The sequence below is a fragment of the Rhinoraja longicauda genome, chromosome 14 (genome assembly GCF_053455715.1).
Source record: "Rhinoraja longicauda isolate Sanriku21f chromosome 14, sRhiLon1.1, whole genome shotgun sequence".
Classification (NCBI taxonomy): Eukaryota; Metazoa; Chordata; class Chondrichthyes; order Rajiformes; family Arhynchobatidae; genus Rhinoraja; species Rhinoraja longicauda.
The window spans coordinates 39,326,817-39,347,151 of record NC_135966.1 but is presented as its reverse complement, the minus strand read 5'-3'; the positions used below and the strand labels follow the sequence as shown (position 1 = coordinate 39,347,151).

Sequence of the window (20,335 nt, the reverse complement as noted above, 5' to 3'; positions counted from 1 at the left end):
ACAGACAGAAAGCAAAGAGTGAGGATAAATGGGTCCCTTTCAGAATGGCAGGCAGTGACTAGTGGGGTACCGCAAGGCTCGGTGTTGTGACCGCAGCTATTTACAATATACATCAATGACTTGGATGAAGGGATTAAAAGTACCATTAGCAAATTTGCAGATGATACAAAGCTGGGTGGCAGTGTGAACTGTGAGGAAGATGCCTTGAGGTTGCAGGGTGACTTGGACAGGTTGTGTGAGTGGGCGGATGCTTGGCAGATGCAGTTTAATGTGGATAAGTGTGAGGTTATCCACTTTGGTGGTAAGAATAGGAAGGCAGATTATTATCTGAATGGTGTCAAGTTGGGAAAAGGGGACGTACAACGTGATCTGGGTGTCCTAGTGCATCAGTCACTGAAAGGAAGCATGCAGGTACAGCAGGCCGTGAAGAAAGCCAATGGAATGTTGGCCTTCATAACAAGAGGTGTTGAGTATAGGAGCAAAGAGGTCCTTCTGCAGTTGTACAGGGCCCTAGTGAGACCGCACATGGAGTACTGTGTGCAGTTTTGGTCTCCAAATTTGAGGAAGGATATTCCTGCTATTGAGGGCGTGCAGCGTAGGTTTACTAGGTTAATTCCCGGAATGGCGGGACTGTCATATGTTGAAAGACTGGAGAGACTAGGCTTGTATACACTGGAATTTAGAAGGATGAGAGGGGATCTTATCGAAACGTATAAGATTATTAAGGGGTTGGACACGTTAGAGGCAGGAAACATGTTCCCAATGTTGGGGGAGTCCAGAACCAGGGGCCAAAGTTTAAGAATAAGGGGTAGGCCATTTAGAACAGAGATGAGGAAAAACTTTTTCAGTCAGGGAGTTGTGAATCTGTGGAATTCTCTGCCTCAGAAGGCAGTGGAGGCCAATTCTCTGAATGCATTCAAGAGAGAGCTGGATAGAGCTCTTAAGGATAGCGGAGTCAGGGGGTATGGGGAAAAGGCAGGAACGGGGTACTGATTGAGAATGATCTGCCATGATCACATTGAATGGCGGTGCTGGCTCGAAGGGCTGAATGGCCTATTCCTGCACCTATTGTCTATTGAACTTTTTTGTTTTTTATTATGTTATCTATTGAGCTCTATGTTTATAGACCTGTTATGGAGCTGCAAGTAAGAATTTCATTGGTCCATTTCAGTACATTCGGACAATTAAACACTCTTGACTTGACTCTTACCTATTCATTAACTGAATACAAATCAGCTGGTAAAAGTCTTTCAATAAGGCACAACTGATATTGTGCACTTTATAGATTGCCGATAAGGTTGGTGTACTTTGACCATCTCAAGATGCCCAGGAGTGAATTGAACAACTGCAGATCGTGCTTAAAGTTTGCACCAGTGTTGTTAAATAATGGCTTTTACATTCAAGTCTGACATGATACGTGAAGAATAACCAATGTCCAACTAAACATGAAGGGTGGAAATAATATTCTCCCAATTCATCTATTCCCTTATATCTTCAATGTCAGTTGTGGATGCTAGATCCCGAGATGCACCTTTAGAAGCCTGATGGCAATGCTACCACAACAAGACAATGATGGGTCGAATAGTGTAGCCACCGTGAAGATGTGGTGAAAATATGAACATTTGAGAGCATCAATCAGTATCTGTTCAATTGAGACAATTAATTCTGGATATATGATTAAGCTGCCCGTTTTGTTAGTGCCACATAAGAACCTCACATTTCCTCGGAAGTAAAACAAAATATATCATAACTCACATATTCCCTTGTCTGAGTGTTTACTTCCTGGCAGACTGTGGTTCAATGAATTTATTGCGAAGTGACAGGCATAAGCCTCGGGAATGGCAGTTGCAATTGTGCAAAGCGTATTTCACAATCCAGTGGCATTTTCTGGAATCACAGAGTTATCTCGGCATCACAGTCTGAGATGAGCAACATCTACTTCTTAGAAGGGCAGCTGTGAGTTGTATAGTGGAGGACCAGAGAAGTATGAGGCCTCACTCCCAGCGTGTCCTGCTCTCACCTGGCCCACTGGCTCTGGTTTTCATGTCAATGCTTCAGTACATCTTCTTGTCAAGTTTATTCTTTGCAAAACGACGGTGGGATCTATTAATATTCATTCCACTGAACTATTGTTACCAGGTAGATCATCATATCATCATCATATATCTACAGCCGGAAACAGGCCTTTTCGGCCCTCCAAGTCCGTGCCGCCCAGTGATCCCCGTACATTAACACTATCCTACACCCACTAGGGACAATTTTTACATTTACCCAGCCAATTAACCTACATACCTGTACGTCTTTGGAGTGTGGGAGGAAACCGAAGATCTCGGAGAAAACCCACGCAGGTCACGGGGAGAACGTACAAATGTACAAACGTACAAACGTACAAACTCCTTACAGTCCACTCCTTGGGCGGCACGGTAGCGCAGCGGTAGAGTTGCTGCTTTACAGCGAATGCAGCGCCGGAGACTCAGGTTCGATCCTGACTACGGGTGCTGCACTGTAAGGAGTTTGTACGTTCTCCCCGTGACCTGCGTGGGTTTACTCCGAGATCTTGTAAGTGGAGTTAAACCAGAATTTGGCTATGCAGGCGTGAGTGCAGAGGGATTTTAGTATGGGGCTGAGAATGCGTCCTTGATAGTTTTTGTATGTCATGTTAAGCTATTTGTTTCACTATTACAGGGAAAGAGAAGGAATCTGTGAAATGAGGCTATGAATAGTCCACAGCAAAATGCCTCTTGGTCTGGTGTTCGGAGTCTTGGTTGCCTTACTTCAATCTGTTTCCACCCAGAGTAAGTGCATTGGTTCACCAATCACTATCAATTTGTTTCGACTTTTTCTGAATTTGTACAAAGCAAATTAGGTCACAGAGCTCTAGGATATGGTGTATTAGGATTTTTAGAAGTTCCTCGGATAAGGTACCGCACAAGAAGTTAACCAAAAAAGTTACAGCACGTGGTCTTGGGGAAAATATACAGTGTATGTTGAAGATGTTCGGTGCTGGCATATCATGGATATTGTTCAAAAACAAGGTAAGTAGACTTAGCCTGAATTGTTTAGAGGTTAAGCCATATAATAAGATGATCCCTGTGAAATATTTGAAGTTTTAACATGGTTTGAGAGGCTAGATACGTGGATGATATTTCCTTGTCTGGGCTGTCCTATTGCAGGTCATTCAAGATTAAGATTAGAAAATAAATTCTTTATTTCGACAGAAATAAATACTGTATACGCTCCAGCATTGTCAGGGCAGGGATATTAAATAAAATATGGAATTTAGGTGTTTGCAGGGAAGTATTGCTGACATAAAAAATCAGCCAGGATCTTATTGAGTGGTAGACCAGGTATGAAGGGCCGAATGGCTTACTCCCATCTCTGGTCCTTACCATTGCACAATGTATGATTCAATAAGTCATACAAAAGGCAGAAAAGGCCTTTATTCCTGCTTCCACTGGGTGGCTCCAGCAATGGCTGCCTTGCCTTCAGTCTGTCTTCCATTCCTTCCTTTGTTGTTTGTTTGTGTGTGTTAAATGTGAGTTTTAGTGTTCTTTAGCTTGTTATGTGGGGGATGGGGGATCGGGAGCTCCACCGCAGGAGCCTGCGAACTTACCATCGTGGAGCACATGGTCTCTGGTCAGACACTGACTTCGGGTGCTCCAAGCCACAGGAGCTACGACCGCCCTGACGCGGGTGCTTCGATCGCCCCGACGCAGATATTCCATCGCCCCTATGTGGAAGCTTCGACAGCCCCTACGCGGCAGCTTTGATCACCCCAACTGCAAATGGTTCGACTGCCCCGACCGCGAGAGAATAAAGAGGAATAAGATTAAATTTAATTGTCTTCCATCACAGAGAGGATTGTGGGGAATCCGCTGTGGTGGATGTTTATGTTAATTTTTATGAAGCTGTGTGTCTTGTTGCTTTTTTTTAGTATGGCTGCATGGTAATTTTTACAATAAACTGACCTTGAAACCTTATTTCCACATCCCTGCTCCTTAAAATCTGTGTGCATTTGCTTTCAGCTTCAAACTACAATGCTGCACCATACCAAGTCATCCAAAATTCCCATTGGTTTCCATTTCTTTTACAAACTTGTGATAGCACTGATTTCAATAAAGTTTACTATTCAACTTTTAAAAGGCTGAATCTTGGATAGAATTTGAAAAGTAAGAAAAATATTAGTGTCTGTAAAATTTGGGATTTTTGCAAAGTTATATTATGACCAAAGGTATTTACACTTCAGTCAAAAGAGTTTGAAAAAGATCAACAACGTTTCAAACTCTACTTTAGTAAAAGGAAGGTTGGGAGGAACTCTCATGGGCCTCTTTAAGATAAAGATGGAGACGTTGCTGCCACTTGTGGGAGAACACTAAACAAGTGATGCTCACTATCAGCTTTAGAAACCCCCATCAAATGGGAAACAAATGCAGACTGACCCCTCCATATCTATTGAGTTTCTCTCTCACCCTCCTGTCCACTACACATTCCCTTGTGACCCCTAATTACAGTAAATTCAACGTATCATCAGCGATGTATATATTGTTAACTGCGCCAAATGTGCAATGGAGTTGTTCATTTGGTTGAGTAATAGCATGGCAATGAGGCACGATGATCACTTGATAAAAATAATAATATTGCATCTATGGAATACCAAGATTAATAATTACTGATATGGAATTAGACATGATGATATTAAAATACTTCCACTGTTCCTCTTTTTAAACAGATAACTCCAATGACTTTTATATTTTCAATACAAGAGTTACCATTCTGTTCCCTGGACCAATCAATCCTGGTAATGGCCCCGTTACCTGGAGCTGGACATCACATTCCGGGCAAAGATTGCAACGGCTGATAGATTTACGGCGAGATAATTACGGCCAGTGGACTCAACATTTGAACCCTAACTTCAGACACTCTGACTTGTTCCATGACATGAATTGTGATCATGATACTGTACATCTGAGGATAAGCAATCCCACATTTAAGTTTTCAGGATCCTTCACCTTGGCACAAACATTGCCGAGTTATAAAATCCTGAAACAGTACGAAATATTTGGTATTAAAAGTGAGTATTGAAAAAGAGTTCCCCATGACCAATTCAATGCCGAGCATAGAAACGTTAATTGATCCAACGAGGATGGACCTTGGGGTAAAGTACTGAATTGAGGTGGGGCATCATATTCAGCATAGCGAGGAAGTGTAAATTTGGAGCAGCTGTTATTGGATGTCCACATCCGACATTGGGGAGTCATTTAAAGACCAGTTGGTCAGAGTTCAATACCAGCACGGTCCAGTAAGGTGGAGGAAAACAGTAAAGAATGAAGCACGGAGTTAGGAGGGGGCATGAAATGTCATTGGCAAGTTGTAGTAAAGAGAATTTGAAAGCATTTTATACATACATTAACAAAAGTGAGCTTCACATCAGTGGTAGGGAAGGTGTAAGATGGGATTCTTAGAGATAAGACGTACTTGTATCTGGAAGGGAATGTACAATTTACGGAACCATGCTGATGGTCCCAATGGGGCAGGTCATGTTTTACTAATTTGATTAAGATTGTTGGGGATTGCTGTAGATAATTGGAAGGATGTTGTCGACATTAGGGAAATGACAACGTCCTTCATGGTAGTCTGATCCAGAAGGTTAAGATATCTGAGATCAATGGTGACTTAGTAGCTTCAATTCAGAACTAGCACCCCATGAAGACAGAGGGTAGTGGTGAAGAGATGTCATGTTGGGTCTAAGTCTTTGACCAATGGTGTTCCGCAAGGAAAAATATTGTAACTTATGTTGTTTGTGATATATAATTGACCTAGATGAAAATGTAAATGGGTTTATTGATGGGAAAATTTGGGGTTACAGAAATTGGAGTAGCAGACAGTGAAGAAGTCTGGCGAATGATGCAGCAGTTGGAGGTCAGTCACAGAGGGGCATAGAAATGGCAAATGGAGTTTAATCTGTACATGTGTAAGGTATTGCACTTTGGGAGGTTAAATGCAAGGGGAAAGTATACAGTTAATGGCAGTATTGACATAGAGAGCATCTTTGGTCCAAGATTAGTTTAATGTGCTACACAGACATTGGGGCTGCAGCATCTAATCCTGTGCCCTCCAAGGAATAAAATCATAACCTGCCCAATTTCTCGCTGTAACCCATAACCTGCAATCCTCGCAATATTCTCATGATTCTTTTTTGCATTCATTCCAACTTAATGACATATTTCCTGTAACAGAGAACCAAAACTTTACACAATACTCCAACACCTTGTACAATGCAAAATAACATCCCGTCTCCTTTCACTTGAATGAATTAAATGCTATTTGCTATTCCTGAGCCGATGAAAATCCCATTGAAATTTTTGACAACGTTCTTCACTGTCTATAACTCTTGTGTTAATGCCATTTGTAAAATTACTGACCATGCCTTATACATTTTCATGCAAATTATTTAAATAAATTACAAACTTTGAGCCCAGCACTAATCCCTGAGGCACACCACTCGGCGCTGGTCTCCAGTCTGAAAAGTGACCTTACACCATCACCCTATGTTCCCTATATCAAACCAACTATGTGTGGTGGCATTGCCGATAATGCGAGGCTGGCAGTGACCACACTGATATCTGCAGTAGGGTGAACTCATGTGATATTTTTATTCACAAGAAGTCCAGGACCACATTGGGGCACTGTCCCTCACTGTCAACACACATGTGCGTTGGAACTGGCAAGCTCAGACTTAACCCTAAGCACAGTCCCGGATTTGAAGGAAGAGGCGTAGTGATCTCAGGCTTCTCCCCATAATTCACCCTTGCCTTGAGAGAAGGCACTGACGGTCTCAGGCTTATCCTGGCAGCTCAGCTTTGGGACTTGATGAGGCAATACTGCCAGTCTCTGGATTATCCTTTGTCTCTGTTTGTGGGCATAGTCCCACATTTTCTGTGGGCGGGAAGAGGCAATGGCATGTCAGGCTTGCCCAAGCAAGCACTCTCTCTCTCTCTCTCTCTCTCTCTCTCTCTCTCTCTCTCTCTCCCTCTCCCTCTCGCTCCGTCGCTCCCTCTCAGCAGAGGGAAGGGCCTCTGTCACAGTATTGATTTAGCTAGCACTTCCTGAATCCCATGTGATCTAACCTTCCATGCTGGCCGACCATGTGTGACATGTCAAAGGCCTTGCAAAAGTCCACCTCGTCGACTTCCACTTCCCTGCTTCATCACTCCACTTTGTTACCATTTCAAAGAACTCTCAGATTTTTGAGACATGATTTCCCACAAACAAAGCCATGTTGACTATCTCTAATCAGTCTGTCCATCCAAATGCGATTAGATCCTGTCCCTCAGAATCCCCTTCAGTAATTTACCCACTACTGATGTCAAGATCCAGGTCCCTGTCTTGTCCTTGAAGTCCCTCTTACATAACAGCACAACATTACTCCAGTCACCCTCACTCTCGTGTTTGGGAACTTCACTTGTGGCTAAAGGTGATGCAAATATCTCTGCAATGATCTGCAATTTCTTCCCTAGAGTTCCATAATGTCTGAGATTGCACTTAATCATGTGATGGGGATTTTTCCACATTAATGTGCTTTAACACTACAAATACATCCTCTCAGGTAATTCATTTATAGTCCAAGATCACAACTCATTTTCCTCATTTCTTTACCTTCTATGAGCATCTCCATAGTGTAAACTCATGAGAAATATTTGTTAATATTATAGTTCATCTCCAGTGGCACCACACATCAGATCTATTTCATGCCTCTTTTCCCCCCTCTTGATTTTACTCCAAAGTGCACCTTTCAGTGTTGGTTTTGTATCAATGAATATGTTTAATGGTCTTGCTGTAGTTAGTTGGCCATTGAACACAAGACTTGCATTGGTGCATTCCCTCATGTCCAATATAAACATAAATCATCCATTTATGATAATCCAACACTGATTTTACTAATTTCACAATACTAATTCATTTTTATTCTCCACAACTCGCTCAAACTTATTTGCTCACCAGCACGGCAGGGAAAATGTACAGTGGCCAACTAATCTACGAACCACCAAGTTTTTGGGATATAAAATAGGAGACTTTGAGGAAACCCTCGTGCCCTCAGGGAGATAGTGCAAAGATTCCACAAAGCACTGGAGGTTAAAATGGAACCCAGGTGACTGGCGCTGTGAGCCAACCATGCTACCAATGGCATCACTCAGCCACCCTATTGTTGGCAATGTCAAATGGTGAACAAACCGTGGATCTCTGATCTGAACTGTGACATCCTATCATAAGTTCAGATCTGCATCACTGAATTTGGTGTAGCTAGATTGTGAGTCAATGTGCTCTCTGTGTTATTTTATGTCTAAGATCCAACTATATCTGGACTGACTCTACAAATACAAGTGCTGCTATTGGGCACACCTTTAGGTCAGATTAAACTCAATCATTGTACTGTACAAGCCACTCCTCACTCTGTCTCATTCTTTTTCACAGTTGAGGCAAGTCCACAGCAGCCTGTGGTGGGCAGTGACGTCACACTCAGCTGCACCATCTCCAGACTCTCAGATACAGTCAGTCTTCACTGGAGATCAATGGACTCATCCCAGCAGAACAGGAGCAACACTGAGCAGATCCGCCTGAATAACACGGTCTATCTGATAGTTCGACATGTTACAGTGGAGGATGCGGAGATGTATGAGTGTGAAGTGCAGAAAAATGCAAAGGTTGTTCGCAAAAGGAAAGCACAATTTTCTGTAGACAAATGTAAGTGTTGTTATCTTACCATAGATATTAAGGTTGCCGCTTATTCACAATTAACTAACATGATAAACAAAAAAATGTTTGAATAAAATATATTAATCATGCCCATTCACATTTAAAAAATGCACTTAGTCCAAATACAAAACTCACCTTCCTCTGGGTCAAGATTCACTGTCTGTGGGTCCCATGTGCACCCAATGGATAAGTCAGGTGCTAGATTCCATGGAATAACATTATTTCAGCTTTGGTGTGATTCTAAACTCCTTCTTTGAAATTTCAATGTCTTTCACCTGCCTCTTTGAAAGTGAATCTAATGTTATCTATATCTTTAGAGTTGTCAGTGAATTGCCATTAACACACATGATCGATGCATTAATCCTGTGCATCCCTGGTTGGATATCTGCAGGTCACACCTAATCAAAGCTCCTACAGGAAAGAAAAGCCAAAGGACCATACACCTATTTTCAATGGCTCTTCATGGAGAGAGTCGGCCTCTTCAAGATCCTGGTCGTGCACATTTCTTATCTGTCCTGGGCCCACCACATTGATACACTCACAAAAATGCTCACCAATGCCTAAACTTCCTCAAAAGTTTGGCGTTATCACCAGATACTCTATCCAACTTCTAGAAGTATGTAGTGCAGTGGATATTGACTGGCTGTCTGGTTTGAAAATTCAGCAGAAAGAGGTGATTGTTGCCTTGTCCGTCACATATATTGATCTCCCCACCACCAAAGGAATCCACAGAAAGTGCTGCCTCAAAAAGGCAGCTAATATCGGCAAAGCCTCATACCACGCTGGCCATGCTCTCATCTCGCTGCTATGATTAGGAAGCAGGTACAGGAGCCTGAGAACCATTACCACAAGATTCAAGAACCGTTTCACAGAAACATAGGAAAATTGATGCCGGAGCAGGCCCTTCGAACCTGCAGCGCCATTCAATATGATCATTTAAAATCAGAACCCCGTTCCTGATTTTTCCCCATATCCCTTGATTCCTTCAGCCCTTAGAGCTAATTCTAACCCTCTCTTGAAAACATCCAGTGAAATGGTCTCCACTGCCTTCTGAGGCAGAGAATTCCAGATTCACAACTCTCTGGGTGAAAAGATTTTTCCTCATCTCAGTCCTAAATGGCCTATCTCTTATTCTTAAACTGTGACCACAGCTTCTGGACTCCCCCAACATAGGGAACATTTTTCCTGCATCTAGCCTGTCCAATCCCTTAAGAATGTTATATGTTTTGTGATGGCTTGAGAGGTCGGGAGCTTTTCTCTTGAAGGTTGGGAGGTGTGGGTGCCAGAAATGAAGACAGAAACGTTCTTGTTTTCAAACTTAAATTCCATATATTTAGTCTTTACCAAAAACAGGTAATGAAATCAAAACTGTAGCTTGCTGCCTTCTTACAAAATAGAACTCAAACACTGCTTCTCTCCCTTTCATGATATCACATTTCTACCTCTCATGATATCACATTTCCCCCTCCCCTGACTTGAGGCCTCCGGACTGGGGAAGGAGGCCCACAGGACGTTTCTTCGGGAAAGGGCATCTGCATTCCCATGTTTCCGACCTGCCCTGTGGACAACCGAGAAGTTAAAAGCCTGGAGGCTGAGAAACCATCTTGTTACTCGACTGTTCGTTACCCTATTTCTTGACATCCACTGCAAAGGAGCATGGTCTGTGAGTAGAGTGAATTTGCACCCAATAAGGTAATAGCGAAGGGTTTCAAGGGCCCACTTAATTGTCAGACATTCTTTCTCCGGTGTAGAGTATCTTTTCTCATGGGCCAAAAGCTTTCTGCTACTGTAGAGGATTGGGTGCTCCTCACCCTTCTGTACTTCAGAGAGTACCGCCCCAAGACCCACCTCTGAGGCATCTACCTGCACAACAAACTCCTTGTTGAAGTCTGGGACGGTCAGAACTGGGTGGGAACACAAGGCCTTCTTCAGGCTGGTGAAAGCCTCCTGTGCTTCCTGTGACCATTTCACCATTCGGGACTGTCTTTTAGTTGTCAGATCTGTTAGGGGGGCAATTAGATCAGAGAAGTTGGGAACAAAGCGTCTATAGTAGTTTGCAAGGCCTATAAAGGATTTTACTTGTCTCTGATACAGGTCGTGGCCAATCTTGGATGGCCCTTAGTTTAGCATCTTGAGGTTTAACAAGGCCACGCCCTATTGTGTAACCAAGGTACTCTGTTTCACTATAGGCTAGCCTGTACTTGCGGGGATTGGCTGTGAGACCTGCTACACGAAGAGCATCCAGTACCTTCTGTACTCGGGGCAAATGACTTTCCCAATCTGTGCTATGTATCACTATGTCATCTAAATAGGCTGCAGCATATTCTTTGTGGGGCCGCAGGACCTGGTCCATCAGCCGCTGGAAGGTGGCAGGCGCTCCGTGTAGACCAAATGGTAACTTGGTGTACTGGAAAAGCCCTTCACTTGTTGCAAAGGCTGTTTTCTCTCGGGATTCTCGGGAAAGCGGAACTTGCCAGTACCCCTTTGTGAGATCAAGGGTTGTGATGAAGCGAGCCATTCCCAGACGGTCTATTAGTTAATCTACCAGGGGCATGGGGTAAGCGTCGAACTCGGACACTTCATTTAGTTTTCTAAAGTCATTGCAGAATCGAGTCGACGTATCAGGTTTGGGGACCAGTACAATTGGGCTTTCCCAGGCACTATGGGATTCTTCAATAACTCCTAGTTCAAGCATCTTTTTAACTTCCTCTCTAATTGTTTCCTTATGGGCTTCTGGAACTCTATAGGGCCGCTGATGGACTACCTTTCCAGGCTTAGTGCGAATTTCATGTACCGCGAGATGCGTAGTGCCTGGCTTGGCCGAGAATACATCTTGGTTACGGTCAACCAGCTCCATGCACTCTTGACGTTGCTGGGGTGACAGCTCTGGGCCCACCTTTATGTCATCTCTTGGTGGTGCTCCTGACTCTTTTGAGGGTAAACAACTTAATAGAACCTCTGCCGGGTGCCATTTTTTCAACAGGTTCACGTGGTAAGTCTGTTCTGGTTTTCTCCTTCTCAGTTGCTTTACCTTGTAGTTTACCTCTCCCACCTTTTCGATGATTTCGTATGGCCCCTGCCAAGTTGCTAAAAATTTACACTCAACAGTGGGCACCAGAACCAGAACCCGGTCGCCTGGCTGGAACTCTCGGGGCTGTGCAGGGCGGTTGTAGGATGCTTGATGTTCCCTTTGAGCTTTTTCCATATGTTCTCTGACAATAGGATAGGTAGTAGCCACCCTGTCTTTCATGGCCTCCACATGCTCAAATAACAGTGCGGTGAGGACAAGGCTGTTTCTCCCATGCTTCTTTAGTTAGGTCAAGAAGCCCCCTGGGTTTGTGACAGTATAGAAGCTCAAAGGGTGAGAAGCCTGTAGAAGCTTGGGGCACCTCCCTAACTGCAAACATCAGGTACGGAAGGAGCTGGTCCCAGTTGCGCCCATCTCTTTCAATTGACTTCCTTAGTATGGCTTTAAGGGTCTTGTTGAACCTCTCTACCAGACCGTCAGTTTGAGGGTGGTATACTGATGTTCTGAGGTGCTTGATCCTTAGGAGGGAGCACAGGCCCTTGGTGACACGAGACATGAAAGGGGTCCCCTGGTCTGTTAATATTTCTTTTGGAATCCCTACTCTACTGCACAGGAGGAACAGTTCCTTTGAGATATGCTGGGCTGTAGCCTTTCTGAGGGGTACAGCCTCGGGATAACGGGTAGCATAGTCTACCAGGACCAGAATATACTGATGCCCCCGAGCACTTTTGGGTAGGGGGCCCACAATATCTAACCCAATCCTTTCAAAGGGGACTTCAATGATTGGTAGTGGGATAAGGGGATTCCTAAATGAGGGCCGGGGGGCAGTGAGCTGGCATTCTGGACAACTACGGCTATAATTTTCAACTTCTTTGTGGATGCCTGGCCAAAAGAACCTCTGCAGAATTCTGTCTTTTGTTTTTTCCACTCCTAGATGTGCCCCGAGCAAGTGTGTATGGGCCAGTTGTAACACTGAGACAAAAAGCTTTTGGCACTAACAACTGCTCTGTTACCTCATCTTGCCCTTTTTTCATCTGGTACAGAAGCCCATTCTTTATAGCAAAATGAGGGTAAGTTAAACCACTTCCCGGCCCCTGGTCCACACCCTCTAGTACTCTAACATTTTTTAAAGCATTTATCAATGTAGGATCTTTGAACTGAGCAGTACCATACTGGCCTGAAAGCGGGGGTGGTCTGTCTGCTACCCGGTTGGAATCCTTACTTGATGATGGCCAATTGTTTCCTTGTGGCCCCTCCCCTTCAGAAGCCGGCCCCATATCACTGGATGATGCTACCGCGCCCAGGAGAGCATTTACTGGAGGAGAAGTAGGCGTTAAACTAGCACTGGACCTATTCTGAGGACTGCTTCTCTTATGCTTGTTCTTACCTCTGGGCAGTGATGTCTCCCTAGATCGTCTCTCTTGTATTTCCCTCCAGTCTGTGGAACAGGGGGCAGTCTCGTCCTATTAAGAGTGGGACTGGCAGGGCATCCAAAACCCCTGCGATGACTTCACACATGCCTTGGGTTGTGACTAGCTTCAAACTACTAGTAGGATACTCACGAGTATCACCATGGACGCAGGAGACGGGTCGGGTCTTTTCCTGCAGCAAGTCTGTTTCATCTATTAAAGATTTGTGAACTAGTGTGAAATTACTCCCTGAGTCCAGCAAAGCTTCCACATCTTGGTTATTTAGCTTCACAGGGCACATAAAAGCTGGGTGTTCAGCACCCTCCATCAAGGCAGCATAAAGGTTTGTGGGTTGGCTGCCAGAGGAGTCTGCAGTGGGCATCAATTCATCCACTTTGTTACATTGCCATGAAATATGACCCATTTCCCCACATCTGTAGCATCTTCTGGTGTCCCTGTCCAGGATTTTTCTCCTTTGTTCAGCCTGATATAATCCCTGTACATTAACCTGTCTGGTTGGGTTGCCCTGTATGGGTTTTTGGGGCGGTGGCTGAGGATTTGCTTGACGTCCTTGACCGATAGGTTGCTCTTTTTCCCCCATGCGGAGCATTTCATTAGTAGCCTGAAACCGTTCAACTGCATCCATTAAGGCACTAGCTGCACTGTGGCCGATAACCCTTTTTGCCTCATAGGGTAGAGCATGTAAATATCGATCCACAACAATGGCTTCCACAATGGCTACTGCAGAGTTTATCAGGATCAAGCCACTTCTTTGTAATACGAATAGGTTCATGCATCTGAGTCTGGGGGGGTTGGTCATTCCTAAAACCCCAATTATGGAAACGCTGAGCCATTCCAAACTTTGTAAGTCCTATTCTGCTCAATATTTCCTGCTTCAAGATGTCATAGTTATTCGCTATTGTACTGTCCAAGTCTTGAAAAGCTTTCTGTGATTCCCCGGCTAGGAACGGGGCTAGGATACCAACCCACTGGTCTTTAGGCCACTTTTCTCTGGTTGCAGTAGTCTCGAATGCATGGAGATCGGCCTCTGGATCATCGGTGGGTCCCATTTTATGAATAAAATCACTGGCAGGACCCTCGGGTTGGTGGTTGATGACTGGATCCTCTGTAACCTGAATTCCTCTTCTTTCAACATATTGGCTTTTCTTTGTTCCTCCAAAAGAGCCCGCTCGTCTCTATTTGGAGCTGGTTACTCCGAGCCAGCATCTTCAACATTTCCTCCATGTTATTCTCACTGGTTCTCAATTGTGCCAAGCGGATAGTCAAATCACTGATGGACATTCGTACTCACCCACCCCTCCTTATCTGGCATTCACCACCATTGTGATGTCTTGAGAGGTCAGGATCTTTTCTCTTGAAGGTTGGGAGGTGTGGGTGCCGGAAATGAAGACAGAAACGTTCTTGTTTTCAAACTTAAATTCCATATATTTAGTCTTTACCAAAAACAGGTAATGAAATCAAAACTGTAGCTTGCTGCCTTCTTACAAAATAGAACTCAAACACCGCTTCTCTCCCTCTCTGCTCCAGTCGTTGTCTCTCTCTTTAAATATACTGCTTCCCTTCCCTTTTAGCTCTCTCACAGAGGCAATCAGCTCATCTGGTACAGCTGGGCAGCAATCAGTGTCAGCAGCAATCAGCAGCAATCAGTGTCAGCAGCAATCAGTGTCAGCAGCAATCAGTGTCAGCAGGGCAGGCAGCCCTGCTGACTATGGGTTTTGTAGTCTTTTGCTGGCAGCCATGATGGTTTGTAGTCCTTGTTGCATCCACCGGGAGGAAATGTATCTCCCTCTATGACTACCTCTCATGATATCACAGTTTCTATAAGATCCCCTCTCATCCTTCTAAATTCCATTGAATAAGACCATGGGCCGAGGTGCCTTTTCATTTCATGTCGTGACCCACATCCCATATATACCTGTATTTATAACATATTGTGTAAAAATATCATAGAAATTATATCTGAAACTCATCAAGAACAAAACCTGCACATATTTTTTAAATGTGTAAAAAACCTCCAAAATTATGCCAATTTTCCAAGTAGTAATTGTCCAATCAAAGCACATTTGTCATTGAGTTGGACGCCAATTGACCAATCACGAGCTTTGTTTCAGGCTGGCTAGGCAGGGAGCCCACGTGTCGCTGTTCCTTCACTGTTGATAGGTCAAAGTCCTGGAGTAATTCCTGGCAAAATCCTGCAGTGCATGTTCAGAATTCTCTCTCTGAGCTCCCGGAAAGCCGCGGAGAAATGATATCAACAAACTTATTTTAAGAGCCACTGCATACATCCTTAAGAGTTATATGTTGGTGTAATGATTTCTTATAGTGTTCACGTTTCTAATTTAAGTTTCCTTTCGAGATAACTTTTGGAGTGTAAACATCAGATACTGTCACAATTAAGCTGGTGTCTATATTATTCTCTCAGTCTGCTCTGCCATTCACTAGTACCGTGCCTCATGCTGTATTTGAAACCTCTTTCAGTTCTTAAACCCTAGGTGCTATTAATCATATCTTGTACTTGAATATATTCACTGATCGAGAATCTATGATGAGATAGAAATCTGCTTGGGTGAAGAAATGTCTGCTTTGTGATGTGCCTGACCAACTAACCTGGCAAGGTTTAGTTTCCTCGACACAGTAAACAATTAGAAACAGCTGTCTATCTGGAATTAAAACGATGTTTAAAATATTTTGGTCATGCGTGTTCAGAATTCTCTCTCTCAGCTCCCGGTAAGCCGCGGAGTAGCCGGGACCGGAGCAAGCCAGAGCGGGATCTCACGGATCGACAGAGCCCGCAGCTGATGGAGCCTGGGTCGATGGAGCCTGGGTCGATGGAGCCCGCGGCTGGAGCCTGAGTCGACAGAGCCCGTGGCTGGAGCCTGGGCCGACGGAGCCCGTGGCTGGAGCCTGGGTCGATGGAGCCCGCGGCTGGAGCCTGAGTCGATGGAGCCCGCGGCTGACGGAGCCTGGGTTGATGGAGCCCGTGGCTGGAGCCTGGGTCGATGGAGCCCGTGGCTGGAGCCTGGGTCGATGGATTCCGCGGCTGAATTGCTGTGACTTTTTCAAATTAGCTTAATTAATTAGTGTGCAACTCTTTGCACTTACGAGTTATGAATCCCTTCTCAAAGTAGATACCAGAGATGGGTCACGAAAGTTCAAATCTAAACACATTCTCAATGTGAGGCCCGCGGTCTAATTCTTTCATCATATGTTAGTCCCGCCATCCCGGGAATTAACCTGGTGAACCTATGCTGTACTCCCTCAATAGCAATAATGTCCTTCCTGTAAGGGGTTTCTGCGCCGAGCTTTCGCCCGACCTAAGGTCCCCGTGCCTTGCTCTGATCCCTTGACCAGGCCGCGCACACTGGTTCCCCTACGGTTCTAGACACTGGACTTAGATGCAGGAGCGTTTGTAGTGCAGAAAAATTCAACCAGACCAGATTTGAAATCCAGGGTTTAAATGAAAAAGGCTTTTATTTAGCGCTTGGGACTATTGTCCATGAATACTTATACAGTTCTATAATACATGTTTATAAAACACATACCGAATCACACGAATACTTATAACTATGAATCATAAAACACACACAGTTCTACAAGACATATACACGACTGTAAGATGGGGAACGTACGACACATCGCAAAATTGACCAACACATATTTCTTTACACACCCAACGTTTATTCAAACCACCCTCCCCTCTACACTAAACTATGTCCAGGATATGCAAGATCTGGGTGCATGCTCACCATGGGGCTATTACTGGGGTTACTGGCTGTTCGTTTTGCAGTATTTCTCCTCGAGTTGCGTGCCGGTTCCTCTCTCTTGCATCCGTTCTTCTTGCCTGACTTTTCTTCCTCCTGCATTCGTTTTCTTGCCTGCTTGCGTTCCTTGCAGGTTTTCTTCTAGCTTTAGCTTCTTCTTCCAGTATTTCTTCTTGAGTTTAAAACCCAAAAGTCATGGCCAGTTATACTATTCTGACCCGTCCTATCTCCCGCCAGATCTTGGAATCTCTTTGTTTAAAAAGATATGTATGAGTTTTCTCTCTGATCTGCGCTTATGTCCGGGGGTACCGGGGATGGCCAGACGGTGTTAATTGGTATTTCGTTGCAAGGTGATGGGTTTAACTGGTTTCCCATCACCTACCAGGTAGTTTTCTATTGGCTATTGTGCCCCCTTAACGAGATTAACTGTGTAGGTCGGCTTGGGGCATTGTGAGTATGCTGATGTCAGTGCCCCAGTGTCTGGACTTCGACCTGGTTTCGCAAGCTTCTGCATGGCCAATACCCATCCATTGTTCTGGCCGTGGATTTGCAGAAACCTAGAGACTGGGCTGTAAGGTTTTTGCTTTTGTGGCTGGTCCCTTGGAAAAAACCGACCGCAGCCTTTCTCCGCTATCAGCCCCAGTCTCCCGTTTAAAATGTCCAAACTGCAGCTCTTTGGTTTTGTGTTGCTTTCAGAATGAGGGAAAACTTCTCAAATCTTACATTCCTCAAATTAGGAGACCAAAATTGCACACAATGCTCCAGGTTCGATCTCACCAGGGCCCAATGCAACTGCAGTAGGACCTCCTTGTTCCAAAACATAAATCCTCTTGCAATGAAGGCCAACATGCCATTAGCCTTCTTCACTGCCTGCTGCATCTGCAAGCTTACTTTCAGTGACTGATGTACAAGCATGGCTGGGTCTCGATGCAGCTCCCCTTTTCCTAATCAGACACCATTCAGATAATAATCTGCCTTCCTGTCCTTGCCATCAAAGTGGATAACTGAACATTTTTCAACATTTTACTCCAACTCCCATACTGCAACTCACCCAACCTATCAAAGTCACCCTGCAGCCTCATATCATCCTCCTCGCAGCTCACACTGCCACTCAGCTTTGTGTCATCCGCAAACTTGGAGATGTTACATTAATTCCCTCATCTAAATCGTTAATAGATAATAGTATATAACTGGGGTCCCAGCATGGAGCTTTGCGCACGCCACTGGTCATTGCCTGCCATTCTGAATAGGACCCGTTAATTCACACTCTTTGCTTCCTGTCTGCCAACCAGTTCTCTATCCGTGTCAATACTCTACCCCCAATACCATGTGCTCTAATTTTGCACACTAATCGATTGTGTGGGACCTTGTCAAAGGCTTTTTGAAAGTCCAGATACACCAGATCCACGGGCTCTCCCTTCTCCATTCTACTTGTTACATCCTCAAAAAATTCAAGATTAGTCAAGCATGATTTTCCCGTCATAAATCCATGCTAACTTTGATCGATCCTGTCACTGCTTTCCAAAGGCGCAGCTATAACTTTAATAATTGATACAAGCATCTTCCCCACTACTGAAGTAAGGCTAACTGTCTGCAATTCTACATTTTCTATTTCCTTTCATTCTTAAAAAGTGGAGTTACAATTGCTATCCTCCAGTCCACAGGACCTGATCCAGAGTCGAGAGAAGATTAGAAAATGATCACCAATACATCCACGATTTCTAGGGCCATTTCCTTGAGTACTCTGGGATGGCCATCCCCATCAGGTCCTGGGGATTTATCTGCCTTCAGTCCCAACAGTTTACCTAACACCATTTCAGAACTAATTTGGATTCTCTTCAGTTCCTCCCTCCCACTAGATCCTCGGTCCCCCAGTATTTCTGGGAGAATGTTTGTGACTTCCTTAGTGAAGACAGAACCAAAGTACTAATTTAACTGTGTAGAAGCCATTTTGGGTTTTATTAGTTATTTTAGTATATTATGTTATTTTGTACTATTTTGGACACTGACGTTAAAACTATGCTTACGTATGGGCTGGGCGGAGCCAGAGAGCTTCCAGCTCTGATGTATTTCTTCAGTTCACGCGAAGAAGTGGCTGATAGAAGATCAGCCAGAAAAAGCTGCCGATAAAATCGCCTAAAAGAACCAGCTGATAGAAGATCAGCAAGAAATATCTGCTGGAGATAAGGTTTTGCAGTTTGTATAAGTCACGTTGGATACAGTGACTTATACAAATGTTAGATTTTTACCAAACCAATCAATAACGTTGATGACAAGAGATATGCCAATATGTTATATTGCAACTTCAAATAAATGACTAACTTCAAAAGAAACATCGTGGAGATCTCTGTGGTTGATTGTTTGCATCAAGAAAATATCGTTCCAACTATCCTACATCAACGGTAGCTTTGGAGCTTGATAAGAAAGACGAGTAATATCATAAAAATCCATCTAAGCTGGAGCAATTCAGCTGGAATTTACTCTTCAGGAATGTTCAGTCAGAACTTGCCTTCACAAGAGACGAAGTGTGAGAGCTTAACTGACCTGAAGGGATTTATTGCCAAAGTTTCTCGAGCAACAAATAGAACAAGCTATTCTCGGTGACTGAAAGTAATCCGTCTCTAAAGAGTCATTTAAAAAGGAACTGGCTCTAGGAGTGGGTTGGAGCTTGTGTAACGACTGCAAAGACAGTAATAAGGACTGTTTTATTGCAAAAGCTTTAAATGTGAAACAGCTACGGGGTCATTATCAGCGTTAAAATCACTATGGAGACTTTAAACTTCAAAAGCTGTTATTGCTGTAAGCTTTATTGGAAAGCTGTTTTTCAGAAGTTGTAAAAGAAAACTACGACTGAAAAATATGAGAACAAAGAAGTGGCCTTCGACGTGGCTAGTTATCAGCTTTGTTTTGAATTCCAAAGATATGAGTTTGCGTCAATACATCTTAAAGGGATATTGACGTACAAGTATACTTGGCTGATGTTTGGCCAGCAGGTGGCACTATCAGAATAGATTCCCAAAGGGAAAATGATTTTTCTTCAATAAGTGAAACTTCAAAATTCTCTTACATCTTGGAGTGGGTTGCCTCCCTGAAAACCCAGCGTGAGATTGAAGAAGAAAACCAGAAAAACTCAAGATATAAACAAGCTAGCAAGTTAATAGAAATGACGAAAGAGAACATGGAAGCAGGTGAAAATGGACCTGTTGACTGTGCTTCAAATGTCTCATACTCTAAATTGATCGTCAAATCGCGTTCTTCATCCCGTACATCTTGGACGCACTCTGCTTGTATGAAGGCTAAGGCAGACCTGGCCGTACGCGAAGAACAGGCTGCCATCATGGAAGATAGGCATGAGATTGAGG

General features: G+C 44.0%; 1 protein-coding gene across 3 annotated transcripts in view; it reads left to right on the top strand.

Annotated features, from left to right (window-relative positions):
• The window catches only part of LOC144599921 (uncharacterized), a 49,291-nt gene that overhangs the window by 5,181 nt on the left and 23,775 nt on the right, over window positions 1-20,335 (top strand). For 2 of the 3 annotated variants that reach the window (XM_078411186.1, XM_078411184.1), the window contains exons 2-4: window positions 2,686-2,795; window positions 4,730-5,071; window positions 8,473-8,742. In XM_078411186.1, coding sequence (XP_078267312.1) covers window positions 2,735-2,795; window positions 4,730-5,071; window positions 8,473-8,742 — 673 coding nt within the window. In that variant the 5' untranslated portion in view covers window positions 2,686-2,734. The remainder of the gene's footprint in view (window positions 1-2,685; window positions 2,796-4,729; window positions 5,072-8,472; window positions 8,743-20,335) is intronic. The other variant, XM_078411185.1, reaches the window with a different exon arrangement.